Raw genomic sequence first — 25,111 nt, 5'->3', positions numbered from 1 at the left:
TAAATCAAGCCCTAACTTCTGGCAATAGCCAATTTCTGAAGCATAACTGCTCCTACTGGAAATTTAACAATCAGCTTTCCTAAGTGGTTGGAGCTGGCTCCAGCAACACCTCTGCCAATTACTAAAAATAATCATTCAAGACGTCTAAGCCAGGTGGATAAAATAAAATGACGACTGGACTAGGTGGCAAGATGTTAATCAGCATGCATTTTTTTTAACTCATTTTCTTTCTGGGTAGCAACTTTATGACAGAGGGGTAACGGCTAAGCAAAAAGAGTTAAGTGACTTGCACACAGCTTGAGAGGGTCTGAGGCCAGATTTGAATCCAAATCCTCCTGACTCTAGAACCAGTGCTCTATCCACTGAGCCACCTGGCTTCCCAGCACACATTTTCTAAGCACCTACTGGGTGACAGGCACTATGTTATGTGTTGGTGATACAAAAAGAAATGTCCTTACCCTATGGGGAAATGCTATGTATGTACACACTCCCCAAAACACACAGGAACACAGAAAATAACAAGTAATTTGGGTGAAGGCACAAGTAGATTGTGAGAATCAAGAAAGGAGTCACGTGGGAAATTTTGGTTGAGATCAATAGTGGAGGAGGAGAAGGATTCTAAGAATTGGAGGTGAGGGAAGAGAAATTAGACTGGGAAGACAGATGAGGATGCTAGCCCCGGCTACAGCTGCTACACTAATGAGGAAAACACAATCTTGAGCAAGTTTCTGAAACTTTCTAGGCTTATGCTTCCTCTCCTGTGAGATGGAGTATATCACAATGACCCCTTAAGTCTTGGCTAGCCATAACCTTCTAAGAGAATTAGCCTACCGGTTCATTTTCTATTTTTAAGAACTAGCCACCAAGAATTCTAATTTTACACTAGTTTTTCTTTGTCTAATGCTGCAGGGAATACTTTTCCCTGTTAATGAAAACCAATTTTTGTGTTAGCATGAAGAAGATATAACAAAGTGAATCTTCAAGGCAAATTTTTAAAAACATATTCTTGTGTTATGAACTTCTTTAGCATTGTGGTTAAAGCCCATAGGCCAAAGAATAGGGATCCATAATAACAGTTTCAGAATAATGTTTTTAAATGCATAAAATAAAGTATACAGTCATCCCTCACTATATTGCAGTTCATTTATCGTGGCTTCACTGTATCATGGGTTAAAAAAAAATCTAATTCTATATCGCGGAGTTTGCTCTATATTGTGGAATTTTGTAGATGAATACCATACAACCACTTGGGCAAGTTTGCCACCGTGAGATTGTACATGTCACACTCTTGATTGATGGAATGAAAGGTGACCAACCACAGTGCTGTGTTCTGTATCCTAGATGCTGATTGGCTCAGAGACTGTAGCATCAGTCCGTTTGCTCTCCTACACTGTGCCCATACATTCAGCATTTCTCCTTGTCCACTTCACATAGACGTCTGATAGCTGTGCATAGCGCTGCTCTATGGTGGTATGTTTTTTTGAAGTTTTCATAAAAGTTTGAATTTATTTCAAGCCCTATGCCACCCAAACATTCTGCGCCTTCTAAGGCTTCTGGCAGTAAACCCCGCTGCTTTGTGGATTTTCACATATCACGGGAGTCTCTGGAACATAACTCCCACAATAGGTGAGGAATCACTGTATAAGGAAACACATTATATTGAAATATAGTTATCAAAATAGGCTTTTAACAAGTACAAGAGCAGCTATGTGGTATAGTGAATAGAGTGCCAGGCATGGAGTTGGGAAATCTTGGGTTTAATTTTGACCTAAGATGTTCCATAGATGCGTAAGTCTGAGCAAGTCACTTAACCCCATCTGCCTAGCCCTTGCTTTTCTGTTTTACAGTTGTTGCTAAGATAGAAATAAGGATTTAAAACAAAAAACAAGACAAGTTCACTCATTCAAGGTTATAAATACTTCTTCTAGGAGAAGGAAAATGATACTATGCATTAGCAAACCACAAATGCCTAGCAACATTTGTGAATTGGAACCTTCCATTTAAAGCTTTCCACCTGAGTTCTATTATCCAGTGAAGACTTGAAGCTTTCATTCAATGAAAAATGGAAGATTTTTTCATAAAATGATTTAAATAATAAAAACTTACCTTGTTCCTGTTATGTGCAAGATACTAAAGAAACAAAGACAAAACCAAACATAGCTTATCTTTCAAAGACTCAATTCAATGTAAAAGGGAAGATTTTTTCCCCCATAAAATGATTTAAATAATAAAACTTATCCAATTCCTGTTACGTGCAAGATACTAAATAAACAAAGACAAAACCAAACATAGCTTACCTTTTAAGGACTCACTAGGGAAATATGGCAGTATTCAAATTAAGTGATTATAAGATAATATGAAGAAGGACATTGACCAGGAGGCTTGTGGAGGGCTTCAGAGAGAATTTTTACTTGGGTTGAATCTTGAAGCAGGCTAAAGATTGCAAAAGACAGGGATGAGGAAGGAGTGTCTTTTTGGCACAGGGGCTAGCTAATAGGGATGTAGAGAAGAAAAGAGATGGAAAGTTGAATTTGTGGAACAGCTGTTAAATTGTCCATTTTGTTTAGGACAAAAAGCACATGAACAGGTATAATGCAAAACCTACTAGAGAAATAGGTGGGATTCAGACTGCGAAGAGTCTTAAAGACCAAACTGAAGTTTTCAGTCTGCTAATGAAAGCAGTGATGAATGGTCAGACCTGTTCCCCACCAAGGTAATTTTGGCAATGGGATGAGGGAGTTGAGATATGAAGTAATGGACATTTGATTAGAGGTAAAATAAGGGCAAGAGATATTGAGGCAGAATCAATAGGATTTGGCAACTGATTCACTCAAATGGTATGAGAGAGAGAGAAGAATCAAGGATAACTCAGAAATTATCACTTTAGGTGAACATGAAAATAGTGGTGCCCTCAACCAAAATAGGGAAGTTGGAAATTTTGGGAGTATGCTGATAAATTTTACTCTGTACATTGTGAACACCTCAAAATCAACATGTCTTCAGTAGAATTTATCATCATTGTTCCAAACTTCTAAACTTTCCTAGATCTAGAAATTTGTCAATGAAAAAGAAAGAGAGATTTAAGATATGGCTTAAGGAAATGTCACGGCCAAATGAAAGGTTTTTTTTTTGTTTTGTTTTTTAAGAATGGAGGGATACCTGAGCATATTTGTAAGAAGGATCCAATAGATAGGGAGAGACTGAAAATAAGAGAGAAGGACTTGGGGGAAAGCTCCCAGGGGACAGAAAGAAGAGACACAAAGGCACAAGTAGAATGGTTGTTGGTCAGTAGTTTTCAGTCATGTCTGACTCTTTGGGACCCCATTTGGAGTTTTCTTGGCAAGGATACTTAGAGTGATTTGCCATTTCCTTTTACAGCTCATTTTAAAGAAGAGGAAAGTGAGGCAAAAAGGATTAAGTAACTTGCCCAGGGTCATACAGCAAGTAAGTGTCTGAGGATGAATTTGAACTCAAGAAGATGAATGCATTATGGCACCACCTTACTGCCCAAATAGAGTGGTTAGTCTTGGTCAGTTTTAGTGCTCTTGTTCCATTGAAGTCACTTGTATTACTTTGAGTATAATATCTATATCTATATCTATATCTATATCTATATCTACATATAGATAAATATATCTATCTATATCTATATATATCTATATATATATTTGTCAGTCTACATGTTGAATCTTCCCAGGAGAATGTAAGCTCCTGGTTACAGACTATTGAGTTTTTGGTCTTTGTAGACAGAGCATTAAGAGCAGTACCTGGCACGCAGTAGGCATTTAATCAATGCTTATGGAAATGATTTGTCAAGAAGGGCAACGGGGATTGCAATTTTATGACATTAAATTATGTATATTTTTCAAGTTCTTCATATAGCAAGGATTTTATATGTTGTTAAAATGGTGTATTTGCTTTTGGATTATTTCTAGTCTAGCATATATTGTCTCAGTTCCTGTGATGAACACAGAATTGAGAGCTGACTATGCTGTAATTATTTATGATCACTTTCATTTCAATGGACACCTGATTTTATGACAAGTGCCACTTCCTGGACATAGCCTTTTCTGATCTATTCATCTACCTAGGAATGGTCCCATTTACCTTTGAATGTTTACTATATGTGGCACCACTTTAATGTACATTTATTTTCCATTTTTAAAAGCACTAAATTTAATATGTGTCTTAAATCCCTTTTTAGGATATAAATTCTTTGAAAGCATTGATAATCATATTTTATTCTTCCTTGTATTCCTTCACACATAGCCTTATATAGTAAATACTCAATATAGTTGTTAAATTAAATTGAATTATAGAGGAACTCTGAGCATGTACTGGCAAAACACAGCTGTAACAACTATGGGACATATGGATCCTGTACCTATATTGTCAATCAACAAGCATTTACCGAGTACATACTATGTGCCAGGCACGGGGGATAAGCTCTAGGACAGTGATGGCGAATCTTTTAGAGGGGTGGGTAATGTGAGAAATGTCCTCAGGTGAGGAGTAGGGGAGCAACCCAGCCCTGCCTCTCTCTGGCTTTCTAGTAATGAACTCTGACAAAAATTCTGTGCTGGGGCAACTTGCACGTGCCCACAGAGGGCTCCAAGTGCCCTCTGGCATGCATAGTTTTGTGTAAAGGGAACCCTCTCCCAGGATCATGTACAGGGTCTTACTTGTGTTCCTACGATCACATCATCTAGTGTGGGTTATGTGACTGAGTTTGAACCCAACCTAAATGAAGTGGACCAGGAAGGGAGAGGGAGGAAAAAAGGTTCGAGACAAGGAAGTTCTTCTTTCTGGAGGAACCAGCCAAGAGGAAAGGCTGAGGGAGCCATGTTGAGAGCACCCACATAGTTAAATAGAATAGGTTTTTCTCTAATTCTCTGCCTCTACCTATCCAAGTAAATAGTAATAAACTTGATGGAAATTAAGGGCCAGACTCCTAAATTTTATTTCTCATAGTTTGCCACCATGGCCCTAGGGATACAAAGAAAGAAAAGAAACAATTCCTGTTCTCTAAGAGCTGACAGTCATATTCTAATGAGTTCCTCTTATCTTTCAAACTTGCAATCAAACTTTTGTCAAGCCAAGATAAGATTTCTAATTCAACTTATTAACTGATTATTAAATGTAGCTAAATGTGCTTCTATATACCAAAGTTTTTGTCATTATTTTTCTACATTCCTCAGAACTAAACAGAAGTTTATGGGCTATCATGCATACCTGGCAACTATATTATGCCTAGGGGCTATGGATGACAAAGTTAAATTTTAGATTAGTGCAGAAGACCAAAAGAAAAAACAAACTCCAAAGTAAGGCCAGATGCTAATCATAAGGCTGTATGACAATTACTTAGTCAATCAAGTATAAACAACTTTTATATGTAAGGTAAAATAATATGAGGATTGAAGTTAGGATGTTAGCTGGATTGGTCATGCTAGAAGTGAATATCAAGACATTTACAGTTCAATGAACTGAAGAGAGGAGGCATTCTAGCATAGCACCATGTTCATGTGGGCGCTTACAAAGTACTATGTGATGAATCACACACAGTAGGCAGAAGAAACTTTTTAGGAATACATTAAGATAATGTAAGATTTATATAAGAAGCTGAAAGAACAGTCTGGAAATATCACAAGAACATGAAAATATAGGAGTAGTAGAGCAATAGACATCATGATGATGATGATGATGATGATGATGATGATGATGATGATGGACACTGTGGCAATCAACTTAAGTAGAGAGAAATTGTAAAAATAAGAAAAGTGGACACAACTGGGTGAATTCCAGGGAGAAGGAGTAGAGGAACAGCTCTTGTCCCTAGAAATTTGGTTTGGCTTATAAAGTTTAAGGGGCAGTTAGGTGGCACAATGGTGAGACCACTGGGTGTGGAATTAGGAAGACTCATATTCTTTAGTTCAAATTCAGCCTTGGACATTTACTAGCTAAGTAACCCTGGACAAGCCACTTAACCCTTTCTGCCTCAGTTTCCTCATTTGTAAAGTTAACCAAAGAAGAAAATGGCAAATTACTCCAATATCTTTGCTAAGAAAACTCCAAATGGGGGTCACAAAGAATAGAACTTGACTGAAAAATGGCTCAAAGGAGGTTTAAGATCAGGTGCAGAGTGGACTTTGAATGTTCCAGAGAAACCAAAAAATGCTGAAACAATTTTCTGTCCAGTACACATTTAGGCTTGGTACAAGGAAGACCAGGATGGGCTGGGTTTTATCTAGATGTTGTTCTCATGGAGTTAACTAGGATAACTCAGATGTTTAGGTGTCACTTTTCATTTCTCATTAAGAACCCAGTTTCTTAATTGTCTATTGACTAGACCACTGTTGGCGAAGGTTTTCAAGTTTGGGTAGCCAGAATGCAGTTTCAAACTGCCTGTAAGCCCCATGGAGGGAGGGAGTACTCACTTTTGGGCAGCTGGACACAGGGGTGGAGCATGCAAAAGATGTCTTCTGGTGCTAGGAAGAGAGGGAACAGAGCAGCTCCCTCAGTGCTGGCTCTAAACCCATGCCAATACTTCGCCAATGTGGAACTAGACTATAAAGTCCATGAAGGCAGGGAACATCTTTTATTTAAACTTTATATCTCTTCTAACAGTTGCCACAACATCCTGAATTAAATTTAATAAATATTTGTTAAATATAAGGATATGGTGACAAATAATTTCCCTAATGGTATTATTAGTCCACAAATATTCAGTTTTTTCTTTGATTTTAGCATGGAAAGCTGAAAATTTAAAAGATAAGGTAGCACAGTGTCCATCGATTGGAGAATGGTTCAATAAATTATGATATATGTTGGTGATGGAATACTGTTGTGCTGAAAGGAATAATGAACTGGAGGAATTCCATGTGAACTAGAATGACCTCCAGGAACTGATGCAGAGCGAAACGAGCAGAACCAGGAGAACCTTATACAAAGAGACAGATACAGTGTGGCACAATCGAATGTAATGGACTTCTCTACTAGCAGCAATGCAATGATCCAGGACAATCCAGAGGACTTATGAGAAAGAACTATGGAACCAGAAATGCATTAGAAAAATATATGATCGATCACATAGTGTGATAGGTATGAGATTAAGGTTTTAATGCTAAAGGATCACTCTACTGAAAATATGAATAACATGGAAATGGGTTTTGAACAATGACACATGTATAACCCAGTGGAACTGCTTGTTGGCTCCAGGAGGGGGGAGGGACAATGGAGAGGGGAGAAAATCACGAATCATGTAACCATGCAAAAATATTCTAAATAAAAATTAAGAAAGAAAAGAAAACCACAAATGTAAAAAGAAAAAAAAGATAAGGTAGTACTGAATTTGGAGTTAGAAGATGTTGTTCCAGATTCCACTTTGGCCATGTAGTACCTTTGTATTTACCCTCTGACAAGTAGTCACTTAATGCCTTTGGATTTCAGTTTCATCAATCTATTAAATAAGGGGTTTGAACCTCTAAGGTACTTTACATTTCTAAATTCTAAGCTGTGTGATCCTGGGTAAGTCCCTTAAACTCATAGTGCTCTAAATGTTTTCTAAGACTCAAATTGCCAAAAAGGTGCTGCTCTTTATTACAAAAGGGAGTTTCTGTTTAGGGAATTCTTAATATCAATGGATATAGATATATTCCCCAAGCCTATCCCTATTATACTTAGGTGAAACTAGCTAAAAGTCTGGCCAGGTGGGTTTGGACCAACCTAAAAAAAACTTCTCTTCAGAAGGCAACATGTACCAACTTGGGACCCATGGATTCACAAAATGCTACTGAACCAGATCTCATGTGTGATATCCATGTTTCTGAGAGGGGTTCAAGCTGCATCACAGAATTCCATACTGCTCCCAAGAACAAAATAAATAAATAAAATAACACCCTTATAGACACATAGGTTAATTTTCTCCCAAAAAACTGATTTGTTATTGTGCATATGTATCTTTTGATCCTCTGAAGTGAAGAAGTTCCTTATTCTTCTGCAACAGCACATCAGCCTTCATTTTATCATGATCTATATTTTCAATTACAATATCCTGCAATGTGGAGATACTGTCAGTGCCCTTATGGGATGCTTCACTCTAAGAATAAAAACATTAACCGAAATGGTAAACTACACTAATTTCCTTGAGTTGGGATGAGCATCCATGGATACTGCTGAGGACCGTCACTGGCACAATCTGGTCTATTAGATTCCTTTGAGATTTCTTTCATTCTACAGAATTTGAAAATATATTTGTTTACAGATTTGGATTTGGAGAGCCTGGTGCTACTCACTATTTCCACTGGAGATACATTTTCTCCTTCAGCCAGACATAAGTTATCGCAACCAAATATGGACAATTTTTGTTTGTTTGTTTTCTTGTGTGTCTGGGACTGCTCTCTTTACTCAGGTCACTAATGGGTTTAATTCTGCTCACTACTAATTTTCACAGGACTTTTGATCTATGTTTTCAACTGAGGCTGGTTTCAACAACCCCAGACAGCCCAGTGGCCCACAACTCCGATTCACTTGTACTTGTTCCCTATTTAGTATAGACATCCAATCAGCTTAGCCTAAGTTCAGAACTCCTGTTTCAAGTGATTGACCAGCCTCAGCCTCACTAATATCAAGACATCCAGGTGTGGACTACCATGCTTAGTAAGAGTTCTTTTAAAACGAAAAGGGCATTGTAGGAAGGATTCCTGTAATGGTATGGATTAGACAAGAGGTCCCTACCAACTCAGATTCTGTGACGCTCTAGGAAAACCAACTGCATAGTAAAGACAGCCATGAACAATACCTTCTGAGCATACTCCTCTGGTTTCATGTTTTGTACCCGGTCAATAGCTTTATGCATCATCTTCTCACGATATAAATTAACACGTTCACGTTCAACTACTCCTGAGCCATCACTTGCCACTAGTACATACGTACTTTCGTCAGCTCGAGCTCGACCTCGGGCCTATAAAAATATAAAAAGAATTAATTATTTACAAAAAAATCTTGGCTCTACTTACCTCCTTTTTAAAACAAAATATGGAAAAATAATACTCTTTACTCCAAGATCATTATGTTGGAAATAAAATGTTGCAATAAAAGCAATAGAAGGCAATAGTAGGCTATTGCATATATTCAACAATCAATCTGACAAACTATTTATTAGGTCCCTGTATACAAAACACTTGGCTAAGGGAGACCCAAAGGTTAAATAAGACATAGTGGCTGCTTCAATGCAGCTTATTTCTAGTAGGCAGCTAGGATACATGATCAAACAACTAGAATATATAAATTTTCAACATCTAACAAGTCTTTGTATTCACATTAATTAAAAATATCACCAATACTAGATACAATGAAGCCAGCCTCTTCGGGGGGTACTCCCAGGATATTCTGAGCATTGAATTTATACTTGATCTTTAAATATGTTTGTTACAATTTAATTTATTTATAGATTGATACTTTTCTTAACAGACATTGCTTTGTTGATGATGCTGGTTCAAACGCATTTATTTAAAATTGAATTTTCAAAAAGAAAGGAGGTATATGCTGTATATAAAAAATATTAGGGGGTTTCAGAGAATCAACAAAAAGTATAGCTTAGCAAATGGCATACATGACCACCTTATCCTGAAAGGTTCTTCCATAAAAGTTACAATTTAATATACACTCAGATCAGATATTCTTTTCCCTAACACAACTGGTCTTTTTACAATGTAAGAGAAAAGTAAAAAAGAAAGAATCTGGATAAAAATTGATTACAAAAATTCTGATACCTTTTTTTATTTCTAAAAGGTGATGGGCATAAAAGAAGAGAATTCTGTAATGATTATAGAAAAATCCAGTCTAAGTTATATTTTAATTTATCTAACACTGTTCTAGCAAGTAATAGGCCAGAATAGAGAAGAGAAATCATAAGAATCAAGTAGCCTATTTCCAGCTATGCAAAAAAAGAATACTATATTTAAAGTCTTATTAAAGAAACAAAAAGGATTCAAGTATCACATGCCTCAAAAACTGGGCTGAACCATTCCCCAATTGATAAATGGGCAAGAGACATGAATAGGCAATTTTCAGATAAAGAAATCAAAAATATCAATAAGCACATGAGAAAGTGTTCTAAATCTCTAATAATTAGAGAAATGCAAATCAAAACAACTCTGAGGTATCACCTCACACCTAGCAGATTGGCTAAAATGAAAGAAGGGGACAGTAATGAATACTGGAGGGCATGTGGCCAAATTGGAACATTAATGCACTGCTGGTGGAGCTGTGAACTGATCCAATCAGTCTGGCTGGCAATTTGGAACTATGCTCAAAGGGCTATAAAAGAACGCCTGCCCTTTGATCCAGCCATACCATTGTTGGGTTTGTACCCCAAAGAGATCATAACAGACTTGCACAAAAATATTTATAGCCGTGCTTTTTGTGGTGGCAAAAAACTGGAAAAGGAGGGTATGTCCTTCAATTGGGGAAAGGCTGAACAAATTGTGGTATATGCTGGTGATGGAATACTATTGTGCTCAAAGGAATAATAAACTGGAGGAATTCCAGGTGAACTGGAAAGACCTCCAGGAATTGATGCAGAGTGAAAGGAGCAGAGCCAGAAGAACACTGTACACAGAGACCAATACACTGGGTACAAGAGAATGTAATGGACTTCTGTACTAGCAGCAATGTAATGACCCAGGACAATTCTGAGGGATTTATGGAAAAGAACGCTACCCACAATCACAGGAAGAACTATAGGAGTGGAAACAGAAGAAAAGCAATTGCTTGAGCACATGGGTTGAGGCAGACATGATTGGGGACGTAGACTTGAAACTACCACACCAATGCAACTATCAACAGTTTGGAAATAGGTCTTGATTAATGACACATGTTAAAACCAGTGGAAATACGCATTAGCCATGGTGGGGGGGGGGGGAGCTTGGAGGGTGAAAGGGAAAGTAAAGAGCATGAATTATGTAACCATGTTAACTTTTCTAAAAAATAAATATTAATAAATGTTTAAAAAATTGGGCTGAAACTTCTAACATATTAACTATATCAATTAAGTGAAAATAAAGCCATTGGTGCTATGCAAGAAAACAAAAAAAAACTAACTTTGCAATTGCTTTCCTAGAGGATATCACGGATTCCAAGAGTTTAATTATTAACTGTATGTAGTAGATTTTAGATTCATATATCCAACCCCAGTCTTTCTTCTAATCTCTAGTCCTATGTTACCAACTTCCTATTGGACATCTCCAAATGAATGTCTCATAAGCATTTCAAACTTCTATTGTTCATATATCAGTTATATCTGACTATTGGTAATCCCCTTTAGGGGTTTCTTAGCAAAGACACTCTAGTGGTTTGACATTTTTCTTCTCTAGTTCATTTTACAGATGAGGAAACTAAGGCAGACAGGTTTAAGTGACTTGCCCAGGATCATAAAACTATTTATTTGATTGAATTTGAATTTATTATGCAGGTGAGTCTTTCTGACTACAGGCAAGGCACTCTCTCCATCTAGCTGCCTTATTTCAAAACTTAACACATCCCAAACAGATCCCATTATCTTTTCCTTAAATCTTCCCTTCTCCTGACATCTCTATTTCAGTTGAGGACACCACAACTGTCCCAATTACCCAAGCTGTCAACTTGGATTATCCTTAATTCTTCCATGTCCCTCATTTTTCATATCCTATCTGCTGCTTAGTCTTGTCAGTTTTGCCTCCATAACATATTTTTTATGTCTCCTTCTCTGTACTCCTCATCCTCGTTCAGGCCCTCAGTCTCCTCTTGCTTGACCTATAGCAGTGGCTTCCTTGACTCTAGCTTCTCCCTTCTCCAATCTGTCTTCCATACATCTGAGAGACTGATTTCCTTAAAACACACCATGACCTCCCATTCAAGATGTCCCAGGGGCTTTCTCTTGCTTTTAGGGTAATTTGTCTTTTAAAGCCTTCTGCAAGATGGTTCCATGAAACCTATCTTTATAGGCTTTGTGCAAATCATTTTCCTTTACATATTCCACATACTAACCAAAGTTTTCTGTCTGACATTCTCTCTTCCATCTCTGGGCCCTTTACAGGGGCTGTCCCTCATATCTCAGTTGTCTTCCTTTCTCATCTCTGCCTCAAATCATTCTTATTTTCATTTAAAGCTCAGCTTTAAATGTCCTACAAGAAGCATATCCTGATCACTCCAAATACTAATACCCTCCCCCTGAAAATTATTCTCTAGGTGTGTGAATATATACACACACACATACAATAATAGATATTATATATATTACATATAGATATATAAATATATATGGATATTATATATATATATATACATGTATATACACACACACAGAGTTGGTTTTGTTATTCAATTGTTTCATTTGTGTCTAACTTTTTGTGACCCCATTTGGGAATTTCTTGGCAAAGATATTATAGAGGATTGACATTTCCTTCTCCTCATTTCACAGATGAAGAAACTAAGGCAACAGGGTTATGTGACTTGTCCAGGGTCACACAGCTAGCAAATGTCTGAGGCCAGATTTGAACTCAGGTTTTACTGATTCCTGGTTTGGCACTCTATCCTCCGCACCATCTAGCTCTCCAGGATTACTATGAAGCCTAGAATACTGTAGACATTTAACAAATATTTTAAAAATTAAATTGAAGAATTATATCTCTAAATGAAGAAAGAGAAAGAGCAGGGATAGAGGAAAGGGGCAGCTAGAGAGCTGGTGTCAGCTAGGAAGATTTGGGTTCAAGCACCGCTCTAATACATATTGCTAGAGTGACCCTGGGCTACCTTTCAGCTTTTAGTATGCTGAGCTGTTCTTTATGACTATAAGTTGCTGAGGAAGTGCCAGTCTATATTGGTAGAGCACATTTCCTCATCTGGGAATTCTTTATACTTATGAAATCACAGATCTGGTCCCAATTCCTATTTCTATTTATTGAGGGAGACAGTTCTTGATACACTAATTTATTGTTTTACTTGGGTTAAGACGTTTAGCTTGTCTAGGTTTTGGATTTCTCAGCAGTAAAATGAAGATATCTATATGAACTCTAAGGTTACTTTCAGCTCGAATATTCTATTCTATAATTAACTTTGCACTGTTTAAAAACAAATAGCAAAGTAAATCAGACAAAAGGAAAAAAGAATTGAATAGAGAAGGAAAGAAATTAAGGTTAAATTAATATACCTGCAACATGGCTATTTCGTTGGTGACAAGACCATAACGAATAACGATATTACATTCTTTTATATCCAGGCCTTCTTCAGCCACTGTGGTGGCAATAAGTAAGTTTATTTTTCCAGTACGAAAATTATTAAGTACTTCCTTTTGTTCATTCTGCAGAAAGATGCAAAAAGTTATTTTTATGTAGTTGAACACATTAAAAAATTTTTCCATTGGAAAAATTATTATAAACTGAAACTTGGTCTAAATCAAAAGATGCCACTCACTTTTGGCTTTGAGCAAATTAACATCTGATTTTCATTTTGATGATGACACGTTAAAATATTTTTTATGCTACAGAGATGAAATGCTGTCTAAATTGGAGATGGAAAGAAAGTACCTTTGTTTTATTAATTTCTCCTTTGTAGGAGAATATTCAATATCACTAAAAAACTGCAAAGGATATTTTTGCTGCATTCATTTCAATTTTGGACTTTCAAAAATCTAAAACAGTGATTTCCAAAGTAGGCACTTCCTCCTCCTGGTGAGTGCTACAGCGATCCACGGAGGCAGTAATGGCCACAGGTGCATTTATCTTTTCTATTAATTGCTATCAAAATTTTAAAAAAATTAATTTCCGGGGGCTAAGTAATATTTTTTCTGGAAAGGGGGCAGTAGGCCAAAAAAGTTTGGGAACCACTGATCTAGAATATAGTGGCTCAGTTGGGTATCTCATGTGAGTGAGAGAAAATTTCAAATAGTGAAATATATAGCATCTAAATTATTTGAGTAAAAAAACATAACATAAAAATCAAAGGCACTGAAGTTTTGAAAGTTTATTAAATCATAAAATGGATTTTTTTTATATAAAACAACTAACATTTATGATTTTTTCAATTAAATTTAAAACAAATAATGACTATCCGAAATTTGAAATATTGGTGCTATATGTGAATTAAAAAACAAATATATATTCTGTAGTATCAAATGGTGAATTGAACTAGCATTAATAGCACTATAGCATGTATAGTGATAGAATCAGTACATGTTTCTATATATACAAGGCCACTATCTAGGTCTTTCAGAATTATCCTCTCTTCTTGCCATCATTCCCACATACCAAAACTTCCCTTTTAAGTATTCCATTGGCTCAGGTAATATTCTCTTTTTGGCTGGTGGCAAATTTAATAAAATGCTCTAAGAGAAATATTTAAAAATTTCTTGAAAAAATGTATTCTGATTTTATCTGGGGGTAAATCCTGAGTTCCCTACACTCTCAAAGCAGGGATAATAAGGAATGAATGACCAAAAGAGGTTATATTTTTGCACTTTTCAGTTTACAGTGTTCTTTTGGCCTAAAATTCCTTATTATCAGATTCTACATATGAAGAAAATCAATTCTTTGAAAGGCTTCAAGTTACCCAAGAACATGCCTTAAGTAAATGGTAAAGCTGAAATTCCAAACTGGGTCTTTTTATTTCAGATTGAAGTCAATATGCCTTGCCACTTTTCTAGGAGTAGAAAAAATCTGTGTGCAGTTGTTTGCTTTTTTTTCCTTTTGCTAAACACAGCTGTGCTACTTTAGCTCCAGGAGAGCAGAGGAAAAGCTTCGCTTGTGTCCTTGTGTTTTCAGTGCCTAACACAGTGTCTGGCACATAGGGAGCACTTAAGTCCTTGCTAATTGAGTGATTGATTGGTTTGCAGTAGGAAAAAGTACATGTAGGATTTTCAAAAGTCTTTTCTTAAATCCTAGAGTCACCTTTGTTAGCCTCCACCAAGATGCAAGCCAGAGAATTGCATTCATAGCCAAGTGCCAGGTCCTATGGAACTGACTTTTACCACCATGATACTCAAAAGATACACTGTTTGAACAAGAGTGGATAAAGAATAAATTGAAAAGAATAAACTTATTGGATAATAAGCTTTAATATTAAACATCTGTCCACTCCTCAAGTCTACTCATAAAGAAGAAGTAGGCTAATAACAGAAACAAACAATAATGGAATAACCCAATGGAACTTATAAATTGATACTGCAATCGATTTGTGACCTAAATAATATGGGTACTCTATGCAATGATGTAAGTTATCTATTCATATCATCTCCTTGGTGACTCTTGTCCACTCCCTCCCATAAGTCTTCCACATCTAAACCAAATAGGAGCCTTTCTTTAGATCAGTGGTATTGAACTAACATAGACATAGATTTCTGTGGGAAACGTATGGACTTGGAAAAACCTCAAATTAACATTATCTATGTTTTGCATTTTTCTTTATTTTGTTAAAAATTCCATAAATACATTTTAATCTGGTTTGGGCCACCTTTGGGGGTTTTGCAGACCACCTGGGATTATGCTGATCTAGATTTACTGACATTGGGTGAATAATAATCAAATATCCCAGACCCATAACCCTCTGAAATAATGGCAGAAATTCCAAATACACAATTACACAGAGGACAAATAGCTAAGCCAACTATGACCTGGGGATAATGTACTCATAGTTGCACATCATTCAGGGATGTGTTGTAAGAGGGAGGTATCTGAACCTCTAATTATTTGAGTAATGGCAATAATTCTTGCAAAGAACAGTCAATCTAGTAATGTGGTTTCTGGAAGTATGTCAAGTAATGATTCACTTCTACTTTTGATTTTGTACCAGATCTGAGATCAGAATTGAAAGGTTCTGATTGCTGGAATAGTACTCTAGCCACACTTTATAATAAAATATAAGACTTCTATTAAAATTTACAACAATATCTTCCTTTCACTCTTTTCTTCCTTCCTTTTCTTCTTCTTCTTTCTTCTCCTCTATCCCTCTGTCTCTGTCTCTCTATCTGTCTCTGCCTCTGCCTCTCCCACACACACACATATACACACGTCTCCTTATCTTACTTAGGCTAGAAGTATAATGGTCACTCTCCTAGATGAGGAATGACCTGTTCCTTTTCTGACCTGGGTCATTTTACCCTTCCCTTGGCAGCCTAGCTCAAGAGATCTTTCTGCCTTAGCCTCTAGAGCAGTATGGTTTATGAAAGGTGCTTACACACTGTACCCAGTCAAATTTCAAGAACACATATTAAAAAAGTGAATAAAAAGAAAGTACAAATAATTTGCTTAGAAATAAAATTATATTACAGTTTTAGTTTGGTTAATATACCCAGTGAGATACCTGCGTCATGGGTTTAAATTCACTGCTATTTCCAGCCCCAATCAGATGGTGAGCTTTTACTCCTACTTCTGCAAATTTTTCAATATTGTTAATCCACTGAGAAAGAGCATATGCACTTTGCCGAGTCTTGGTGAAGATTATTCCTCGGGCTACAGATCCATCAGTTTTAGTAAACTCTTCCATTATGGTGTTTCGCAATTTGGTCAGCTTTTCATTTTCATGATCTGGAGTCATGGCCAGTTTTTTCAATTTTTTCTTATTTCCTTTAAGAAGCAATTAATAAATCAAAAAAATCAATGAAATATGTAAACAATTATGTCAAAAGTATCCCAAAATTCCTGGAAATAGGAACTTAAAAGTGTCTTAACTACAAGAGGATTCAAGGTTGTTAATATAACTTAGATGTGGCAGAAAATCCCATCAAAGAAATCATGCTAACAACCAATCAATCAATTACAAAACACATACTGTGGAAACTTCAGTCATATTACAGAAAAACAGGCTAAATGTCAAAGACCTCCTCATATTACTTTCCCTTTTGAGATTCTTTGAAGAATCCTGAATATATTCAAATATACAAAAAAAACCTGTAATCTTGTCAGCATGTGGAATTTTTACAGCCTTATGGTTGGTTGTTGTCTTTCCTACTCAAAGAGGACCAGAATGACATCATAGGTGGTGTCTTCTGACTCTTAAATAAATTAGATTTAAGTGAGGCAGTTTCATGAAGTTATAGCTTTCCTCTCTTCCAGAGTCATTGAAGTTTAGTGGCAAAACAAAAATCAAGAAAATGACTAGCGATGGCCCAGGATGAGTGGCTTCTTGGGTTGTTTGATTGTCTAGTCAGGTCCTAAGCACTCCACAATGCCAGTTTCCATCACCTTCTGCTAGGGGAAGTGTTCACATGCTTTGAGGTATACATCCTCCTATCTCACTGATGGGTTTGAGGACTATTGGTGACCCTCAGCCTGGTTTAGCCTGCCTGCCTAGATGGCTTGCTTACAGGGCTGTGGTCAATGCCCATGCTATGGCTTCATGGAGCCACAGATGAGAGTTGGATGAAAGGTGGACTTCATGAAGATGACCTGAAAAGGGTATGGCAAACCCTCACACAAGATGTACTGGTCTTCCCTGAACACTCTTTACATCCCTTAATTATTATTATATGCATTATGTTTTGCTAGGCACTGGACATACAAAAATAAAATGTGATATTGTCTTCAAGAAGCTTATACACTAAGGGAAATATTGTATAATAATACGTACATATCCTCAAATAAGTATTATATAAAGTAGAGCTTGATAAAGGCAAAAAAGAGATTGAAGCAAGAAAATTTAGGAAGGAAGAACACTTTCAGTTTGAGTGGTAAAGAAAGGAAATGGCATCTGGAAATGGCAAGCTGGACCTATAAAAGAAAGATTTCAGTAGGCAGAGATGCAGAATGTGTTCCAGGCCTGAGGGAACAGCTTGAATGATTGCTTAAAGATAGGAAAGTATAGGAAAAGATTGGAAAACAGAAAAAAAGTCTAGTGTAATTGTAAATTGAGAATGTGTCAAGGGAAGTGATTAAGCTTAAGCCTGGAAAAGGATATTGGAGCTGTATTATTGGGAGATTTTTTTTAAGTTAATGTTTACAGTCTCAGAATTAGAAATTACTTCAGTGATCATGCATTATAAATTGTACCTGATTAATCTCCCTCATCCAGTGGTCACCTAGCCTTCAATTGAGACATCTGATGAGGAAAACATTATCATCTCCTAAATTATCCTATCCCACTTTTGGATAGTGCTGATTGTTAGGAAAATCTTCCTTGCATCAAATTTAATTCTACTTCTCTGCAATGTAACCAAAAATTGATACTTACCATAAAATAAATCTAGAAGAAATGTATCTGTTTCATCTATTTTCAATGGTTTTTTTTCATCGTCATCCTCCTCTTGATCATATTCTTGCGTTGCTATCTTCTTCTCCTTCTCATCATTATAGAAACTTTCTAGGTGGTGGTATGCATCTAACATTCGGATTGTGTCATTGATTTGTAGGGCTTCATTGTACTTCCTCAAATGCTCTGCACAAACACGTTCTTTGCGATTCCCTTCTTTTGCAGCTATAAAGAATTCAAGAAAATATTGCCTAAGATCATGCTATATACATCATTTCTAAAATCCTAATGTTTCCTGAAATGTGCTCTTCTTTGAGGCCACCCCCAGATCCTGCCCCATATCTGTGATGACTAGTTTGTGTTTTCTAGACTAAAATTGCTTTGAAAGCATTCCAGGAGAACATAAAGGATAAATGTGCATTAGAAATGCTCCTAAGATCTGTACCAGGTATGCCCCAAAGAAAGGAATGGCGTGGAACCTTTCTAAAAGGTATAAACTTTCTACAGAATAGAAGGGAGAGCCATCACCCCCAAATGGTATTTATTTTGCTAATATGGCTACAGACTCATACTCCCTGTTCTCTCAGCTGCTTCCTAAGGAGACTGGTGTGCCAGGAGGACGCACAGACAAAGGCTCCCACAGCTGCGTGCCTTGCCACAACTACGACCCCCATCTACTGCCTTCTTTCCTTTGCTTTTACCTACCATGCTCTGAATCTAAGGTTTAAAAGATCACTCTCACAGATACAAAAAATGACTTTCCAAAATGTATATGTATGTGTGGGTGGGTAAATGCATATAGAGCATATATATTTAATTCTGCTATATATACATATATATTTAGTTCTGTATATAGCATATATATTTAATTCTGCTGTATATACATTTATAAATGTATTTATTTCAGTGTATATGTGCACAATGTATACATAAAACACATAATTTTGTTGTGTGTGTAGATAAAGGTATGTGTGTGTGTGTGTGTGTGTAAGGGTATACACACATGCATACACAGAGGCAGCTATTTTTATATCTATCTGTCTCTTAGTTATAGGCAGGTGTGTGTGTGTGTGTGTGTGTGTGTGTGTGTGATGCCAGCATGACTCTGCCTCTGAATGAATGGAATCACTAAGGTACTTTCTTCCGATGCCAGTGGCTATACTTGCTCCCTTCCTGACTCTATGATTCTACTTTTCCTCTTGTACAAACATTAGGAACCCAGGAGACCATAACTCCATAATTCCACTAGAAACTCTCCACGAGGAGGCAGCACCGTGCAGGGCAAAGGGCGGCTCACTGGGAGTCTTCTCTGCAGATACATCGCCACTTTTGACACTTACTCCTTGGGTGCCCCTGGTCAAGTCACAGTCCCTCGAAGGCTCAGTTTTATCTTCTGAAAAATGGGAAGCTGGACTAGATGACCTCGGCTGTAAATGCTGTGATCTGGCCTTACACTGGCTCATGCGCTAAACATGGATTTGTAAGGATTGTTTAAGGATTAAAATATTCCAACACCTCTTGATCCCTTGAGTTTAAGTATATGGACTACTTCCATTCCCTATCAAAGGAGAGATCCTGCTGCACTTTTGACTGCATCTGCTCCCTCCCTTGAAGCAGGTTAGCTAGTCTGCTGACTTTTCTTCAACCAACACTGGAGGAAATGTGCTGTCTAATTATCTTTTAATATCAACTTATAATATTTATCTTGAAGGCTTTTTTTTGAGGAGAAGCATCTTAAGACAGATGATTAAGAGGTCAAGATGCCTAGTTCCTCTTTCCTTAGACAAAATGTAAAGACATATTGATCTTTATCCTGACTTTGTATCGCATCTATAATGTACAGAAAAAACAATATTAGAAAATATACAGTTTTAAATATGAATTTTTGACACAGTATGATAAATCAAATTTAAAAGTACTGAGAAGAAGCACAAAATTACCTCTTTTTTCCTTCTGAATGACACATTGTTCATAGCTTTGTGTCCCGAAATCAGATGTTGGATTCATTTGACAAAAGTTTTGAATGTTTGTCATTATTTCCAGAAGTTTCTTTTTAAATGGATTCTAGAAATAAAATAACAAAATAATTGTAACTTTCATATTGATAACTGACCTCTTTGTTAAAATAGCATTAGTATTACCATGGACTTCAGCAGGAATATTTGTTTACAATAAAGAAATGGGTATATTTTTGATAATCCAGAGGAGGAGTAATAAATGAGCAATTATATAGAGCCTACTATGTGCACGGCATTGTGCTAAATGCTTTATCCTCACAGCTTTGTCTGTCTTCCTCCCTCTGCCTGATCAGAGGAAGACCTTGTGAACTTTGAAAGTGTGATAGGTATTCTCATAGTTTTTTCTGAAGAGCCTGTGGCACTATTTGCATTTGAATTCCAGGATAAACTACAACTAGAGGAGGAAAGATAGCTTCAGGACTCTATACAAAGAACCCTGAATATTCTACATTAGGTCTATGGAACAGTTACTACAGGCCCCATGAAGGGGAAAAAAGGATTTCTAGGGGCTGGGAAGTTACCCATTTTGCCACATGTGATTTAACCTTGATATCTCACTTTCCTCTGGATTTTGTACATACTTACAGAAATAGTTTGGAGAAAAGTCTTGTACCAAATTACTCTAATACGATACTACTTTATTAGTTAATACTCTTTTCTAAAAACTAAAGTTTGGCTGGCTAACTGATATAAAAAGGCAATCAGTGAGAAAAAAACAGGAGTAGGAGCTCAAATACTATAGTAATAAAGCTTTTCAGGGTCCTCTAGAGCCCTGAGGCAAGAAGTAGCTAGCGTACTCTGGGGCATTTGAGTTTCCAGTGCAAGAGAAGGGCCTCTACTATACACACATACACCCACAGTACAGCCACAAGTGAATATAATTTATTTATCTTTCACAACGAGTGATATCTTCTTCAAAAACCTGAAGTAATTTACAGAAACTAGGACTACCACTGTCATATTCCAGGTGGTGCAATGGATAGAGCATTGCTCATGGAGTAAGATTCAAATTTGGCCTCAGATACCTACTAGCTGTGTGATCTTGCCCAAGTCACTTTTGTCTCAGTTTCCTCACTTGTAAAATGGAGAAAATAATATCACCTACCTCATAGAGTAGGTGAGAATCAAATGAGATAATAATTGTAAAGCACTTAGCACAATGTCTGACACATAGTGAGTGCTATATAAAATTAGTTATTATTATTACTACTACTATTATTATTATTTCAAAAGTTTTAGAAAGGTAACAGTATATTAGCTTGGTAGTATTGGAATTCTGCGAGATAGTCAAGGCTAAAGGAAATTTCTACCCTAAATTTCGATCTAGCAAGTATTCTCTGATAGCCTATTGGTAACTGACAGCAAAAAATTAGAAGAGAAAATTTGCTATATATTCTTTCATGCTATCAATGCATAATAGCAAAACTGGGGCTTAAAAACATACCTTCTTATCAATTCTAAGGCAGAAGAATGGTAAGGGGCTATGCAACTAGGGCTAAGTGAAGTGCCCAGGTCATATAGCTAGGAAATGTCTTGAAGCCAGATTTGTACCTATGACTTCCTGTCTCCATGCCTGGCTCTCTCTCCACTAACCACCTACCTGCCCTGAAGCTTTATATTCTAATCGTTTTGAATAATAAGCTTTAGGAGGAAAGGGTAAAAATAGCCTGTGTAATTTTTAAAATCTGAAGTAATGATTATTTTCAATTTTAAAACACTTTTTTTATAACAGACAGTACAGAAATTTCAAAACATACTTCTCTGTTGTCATCTGCAATCACAAACTTCTTACAAGGCTCCTTCACTTGTTCTTTCAGAAGGGAAGCATTTTCTTTAACAGTGACAATCATAAATGCATCAAGATTAGCACATAGCTGTAAAAAGAAATGTTTTCGACATAATTACTTTTCATTTATGTATTGGATCCATTTGGTATAGAAATCTTTCTCATGTAAGAAGTAGACAATATTCCTTATTTGCTTTGTTTGCCTATAGTTGCTATGGACATCTCTCCAGGAAAGCAAACCCTACAGTAGTCAGTTTGCCCCAGCCTGGACAGATCCACCCTGTCCCCTTCTTCTAGCTAGACACTGCTGCCTGATGCCCTGGGACAACTCCACTCCCAGGCTCTGTGAGCAATGACAACCTTTCTGAACTCATCCCTCAGTGATTAACATATTTTCCTTCTCATCTAAGTGATTCTGAAATCTAGATTGCCAATAATCAAAGCCTTGTCTTCCTCCCAATGACTGATCTCTTCTTCTGAATGCTCTCAACCAGTGGTGTGCTAGAGCAAGCTCCAACCAGCTTGGGAAAACTGACTGTAAAATTTTCAGTGTGAGCACTTATTTACAATCTTGCAAGTGGCAAATCTCAGATTTTAACTTGTCTTTTTATGAGAAGGATGGTGCTTTTTTCTCACAATACCTCAATGCCTTTATGTTTTAAAAAATAAGCGATATTAATTTTGTCCCACATTATTCATGGTTCATGCAATAGTATCCTCTTTTAATTATAACTAGATGAATCAATGTTTTGCAGAAGGTTATCTATACAGATTTTCTGCATGCATATATTCATTTCTCTTATTTATAAATCACTGGACACAAATTAAAATTTCAAAACAATGTTAGGAAAAATTACAAAGTATAATTTTTTTAACTGGACCTATGATTCATTAGAACAGAGAACTCCCAGCGAGGAAGTTTCCTTTAATAATGTAACTCAGTACCTCTCTCTGCAATTTACTATCTAGGAGAGTTGCCCTGGTCATTGAGAGAATAAGTGACTTGAATGATCAATGCATCATAGCCAGTATGTCAGAGGGGGTTCTTACACCCAAGTCTTCCTGACTATGAGGGCAGACATCAATATACTACATGGCACTGCTTCTCCTATAATGTAAAATATTACTTACTTTTAAATTTCTCACTTTCAAAGTAATTACTTACTTTTAAAATATGTTCTTCAGCTTTAGCTTGCTTCGAAGCCCCTCCCACACCTGGTGAAGCTGTCAGTCCAAGTATTTGAGGTTGGGGTACTACTGGCTTATTTGCCTTTTTCAATCGACAATTCTTCATCTTTTGCATCAGGTAACGTCTCATTATATTATTATAGACAGCTTCCTTGTTAGTATGATGGCATTCATCAATAATGATGAGGGAAAAGTCTAGAAAGAAAATCAAAATTATTCAGAGTATTCCTTTTAAATGATCTTCTCTGAGCTATAGTGTCAAACTATAAATTTTCAAACACATTAAATTATTTTTAACTTGGATGTCTTATGGAAAGGGGATATTTTTGGTTTTTATTAGAGAGTGGCTACATTTCACTTGTCACAGAATGACTATGATTTTTCAAGTAACAATGATTAATTCATAGGTTTTGTAGGATTTAGGACTAAAAGAGACCTCATGTCATTAGCTTCAACCTTTCATCCTAAAGATGATGATGTGAGGTTTAGAAAAGGGGGTAAAACTTGCCCAAGGTCATATATATGTATTTGAATACTTAATCTCTCTATAAAATATATAGTATGTACACAAATATATATATGTAGTAAATATGAGAATAAGTATTCAAATCCATAACACTATTATGGAAGGTTAACATATTTAATATCTTTTTTTAATCTTCCATTTTGTTGCTTAGTACATTTCCTTTCTTCGCCCAAAATTAAGTGATTTTGTTCTACAGGTAGGTCTAATAAAGAAACGTACTACTGTGAATAAAAAATATAATGCAGTCCCTAATAAAGAGTTTGAAAATAAATGGAAAGTTCAAGGGATTCTCAAATTAGCTATGTAATTTTCCTACGAAAAGAGAATGTTTGTATATAGATGATTATCACTATAACAAAAATTTGATTTTTTTGTCTCATTAAATATCTCATTTTTTAACATTCTTAAAGTAAAGTTTAGCTGATTATTTTTTTAAATGAGTTTAGTTAAGCTTGTGCTACTTTAGTTTGAGAAATAGAAATGGTCCTTTTGGTTGAAGAGTCAATACATGGTTGTTAAAAAATAAAATTCCCTGGAAGCATACCTTGCTGAAGTCTGTTGGGTAATGCCTATGCTCAAGGTTGTTGAAATATGTACTCACATACATTTTCTACCTTCCCCATTATTACTTAATCTGTCCCCATTCTAACCCTGATACATTTTTTATTTCCTTAAAAAAAAGAGGGAATGGAATAAGTGAATTTCAAACATTTTTAGTTCGCTTCTAAAAGAAAAGGTAAAAGAAAGGAATCTTTAAAAATCATAAAATGCCAACCAAATCAAGACTTCTTTTTCCTTTTATCAAAGACCTCTGAACTTCCACTTACAATAATAAAACTCTTTTAAGTCAAAGTTACCTGATAATTGGACACCATCGTCATCTCCATTCTTTGAGTCCAAAAGGGAATTCTCCAAGATTTGAGCTGTACTGATAATAACATCATGGGATCTGACAACTTCTGGGAATGATATTTTCAGTTGGGAATCACCACTTACTCCAATGACTTGGTACCATTTCTTTAGGAATGGATTAAACTCTTTGCGGAAGTGCTGTTCAACTAATGGTACCTAAGTAATATACCCAAAATAGGAAAAACAAAAACAAAAACAAAGTTATCCTTAATATCAATCCAGCAATTACTATGATCCTACTATTGAAAACTTCCTGCTAGAGGCACTCACCAATTACAATTTCAAACAGTTCTCCTGAGAAGATAAATAGGCTCAAGGAATGCCTCTTTAATATACCATTTGATTAAAAAGCAGAAGGATTTCTAAATAGGATAGAAAAACAAATCCTAGGCAGAGTCTTTAGGAGACCTCACACTGGTGCCATATTTGTTGTGTCCCATAATAGAAGGGCTGTCGTGGCCACAA

General features: G+C 36.3%; 1 protein-coding gene across 1 annotated transcript in view; it reads right to left on the bottom strand.

Moving 5' to 3' along the window:
- The window catches only part of IFIH1 (interferon induced with helicase C domain 1), an 81,355-nt gene that overhangs the window by 3,094 nt on the left and 53,150 nt on the right, over positions 1–25,111 (bottom strand). The window contains exons 6-13 of the mRNA XM_044669106.1: positions 24,592–24,802; positions 23,186–23,403; positions 21,992–22,108; positions 20,157–20,280; positions 18,199–18,441; positions 16,333–16,595; positions 13,187–13,336; positions 8,798–8,959 (exon numbers count right to left, since the gene is read on the bottom strand). Coding sequence (XP_044525041.1) covers positions 8,798–8,959; positions 13,187–13,336; positions 16,333–16,595; positions 18,199–18,441; positions 20,157–20,280; positions 21,992–22,108; positions 23,186–23,403; positions 24,592–24,802 — 1,488 coding nt within the window. The remainder of the gene's footprint in view (positions 1–8,797; positions 8,960–13,186; positions 13,337–16,332; positions 16,596–18,198; positions 18,442–20,156; positions 20,281–21,991; positions 22,109–23,185; positions 23,404–24,591; positions 24,803–25,111) is intronic.

Source organism: Gracilinanus agilis, chromosome 3 (assembly GCF_016433145.1).
Source record: "Gracilinanus agilis isolate LMUSP501 chromosome 3, AgileGrace, whole genome shotgun sequence".
NCBI classification, from domain to species: Eukaryota; Metazoa; Chordata; class Mammalia; order Didelphimorphia; family Didelphidae; genus Gracilinanus; species Gracilinanus agilis.
This window is presented reverse-complemented; position numbering and strand designations above follow the sequence as displayed.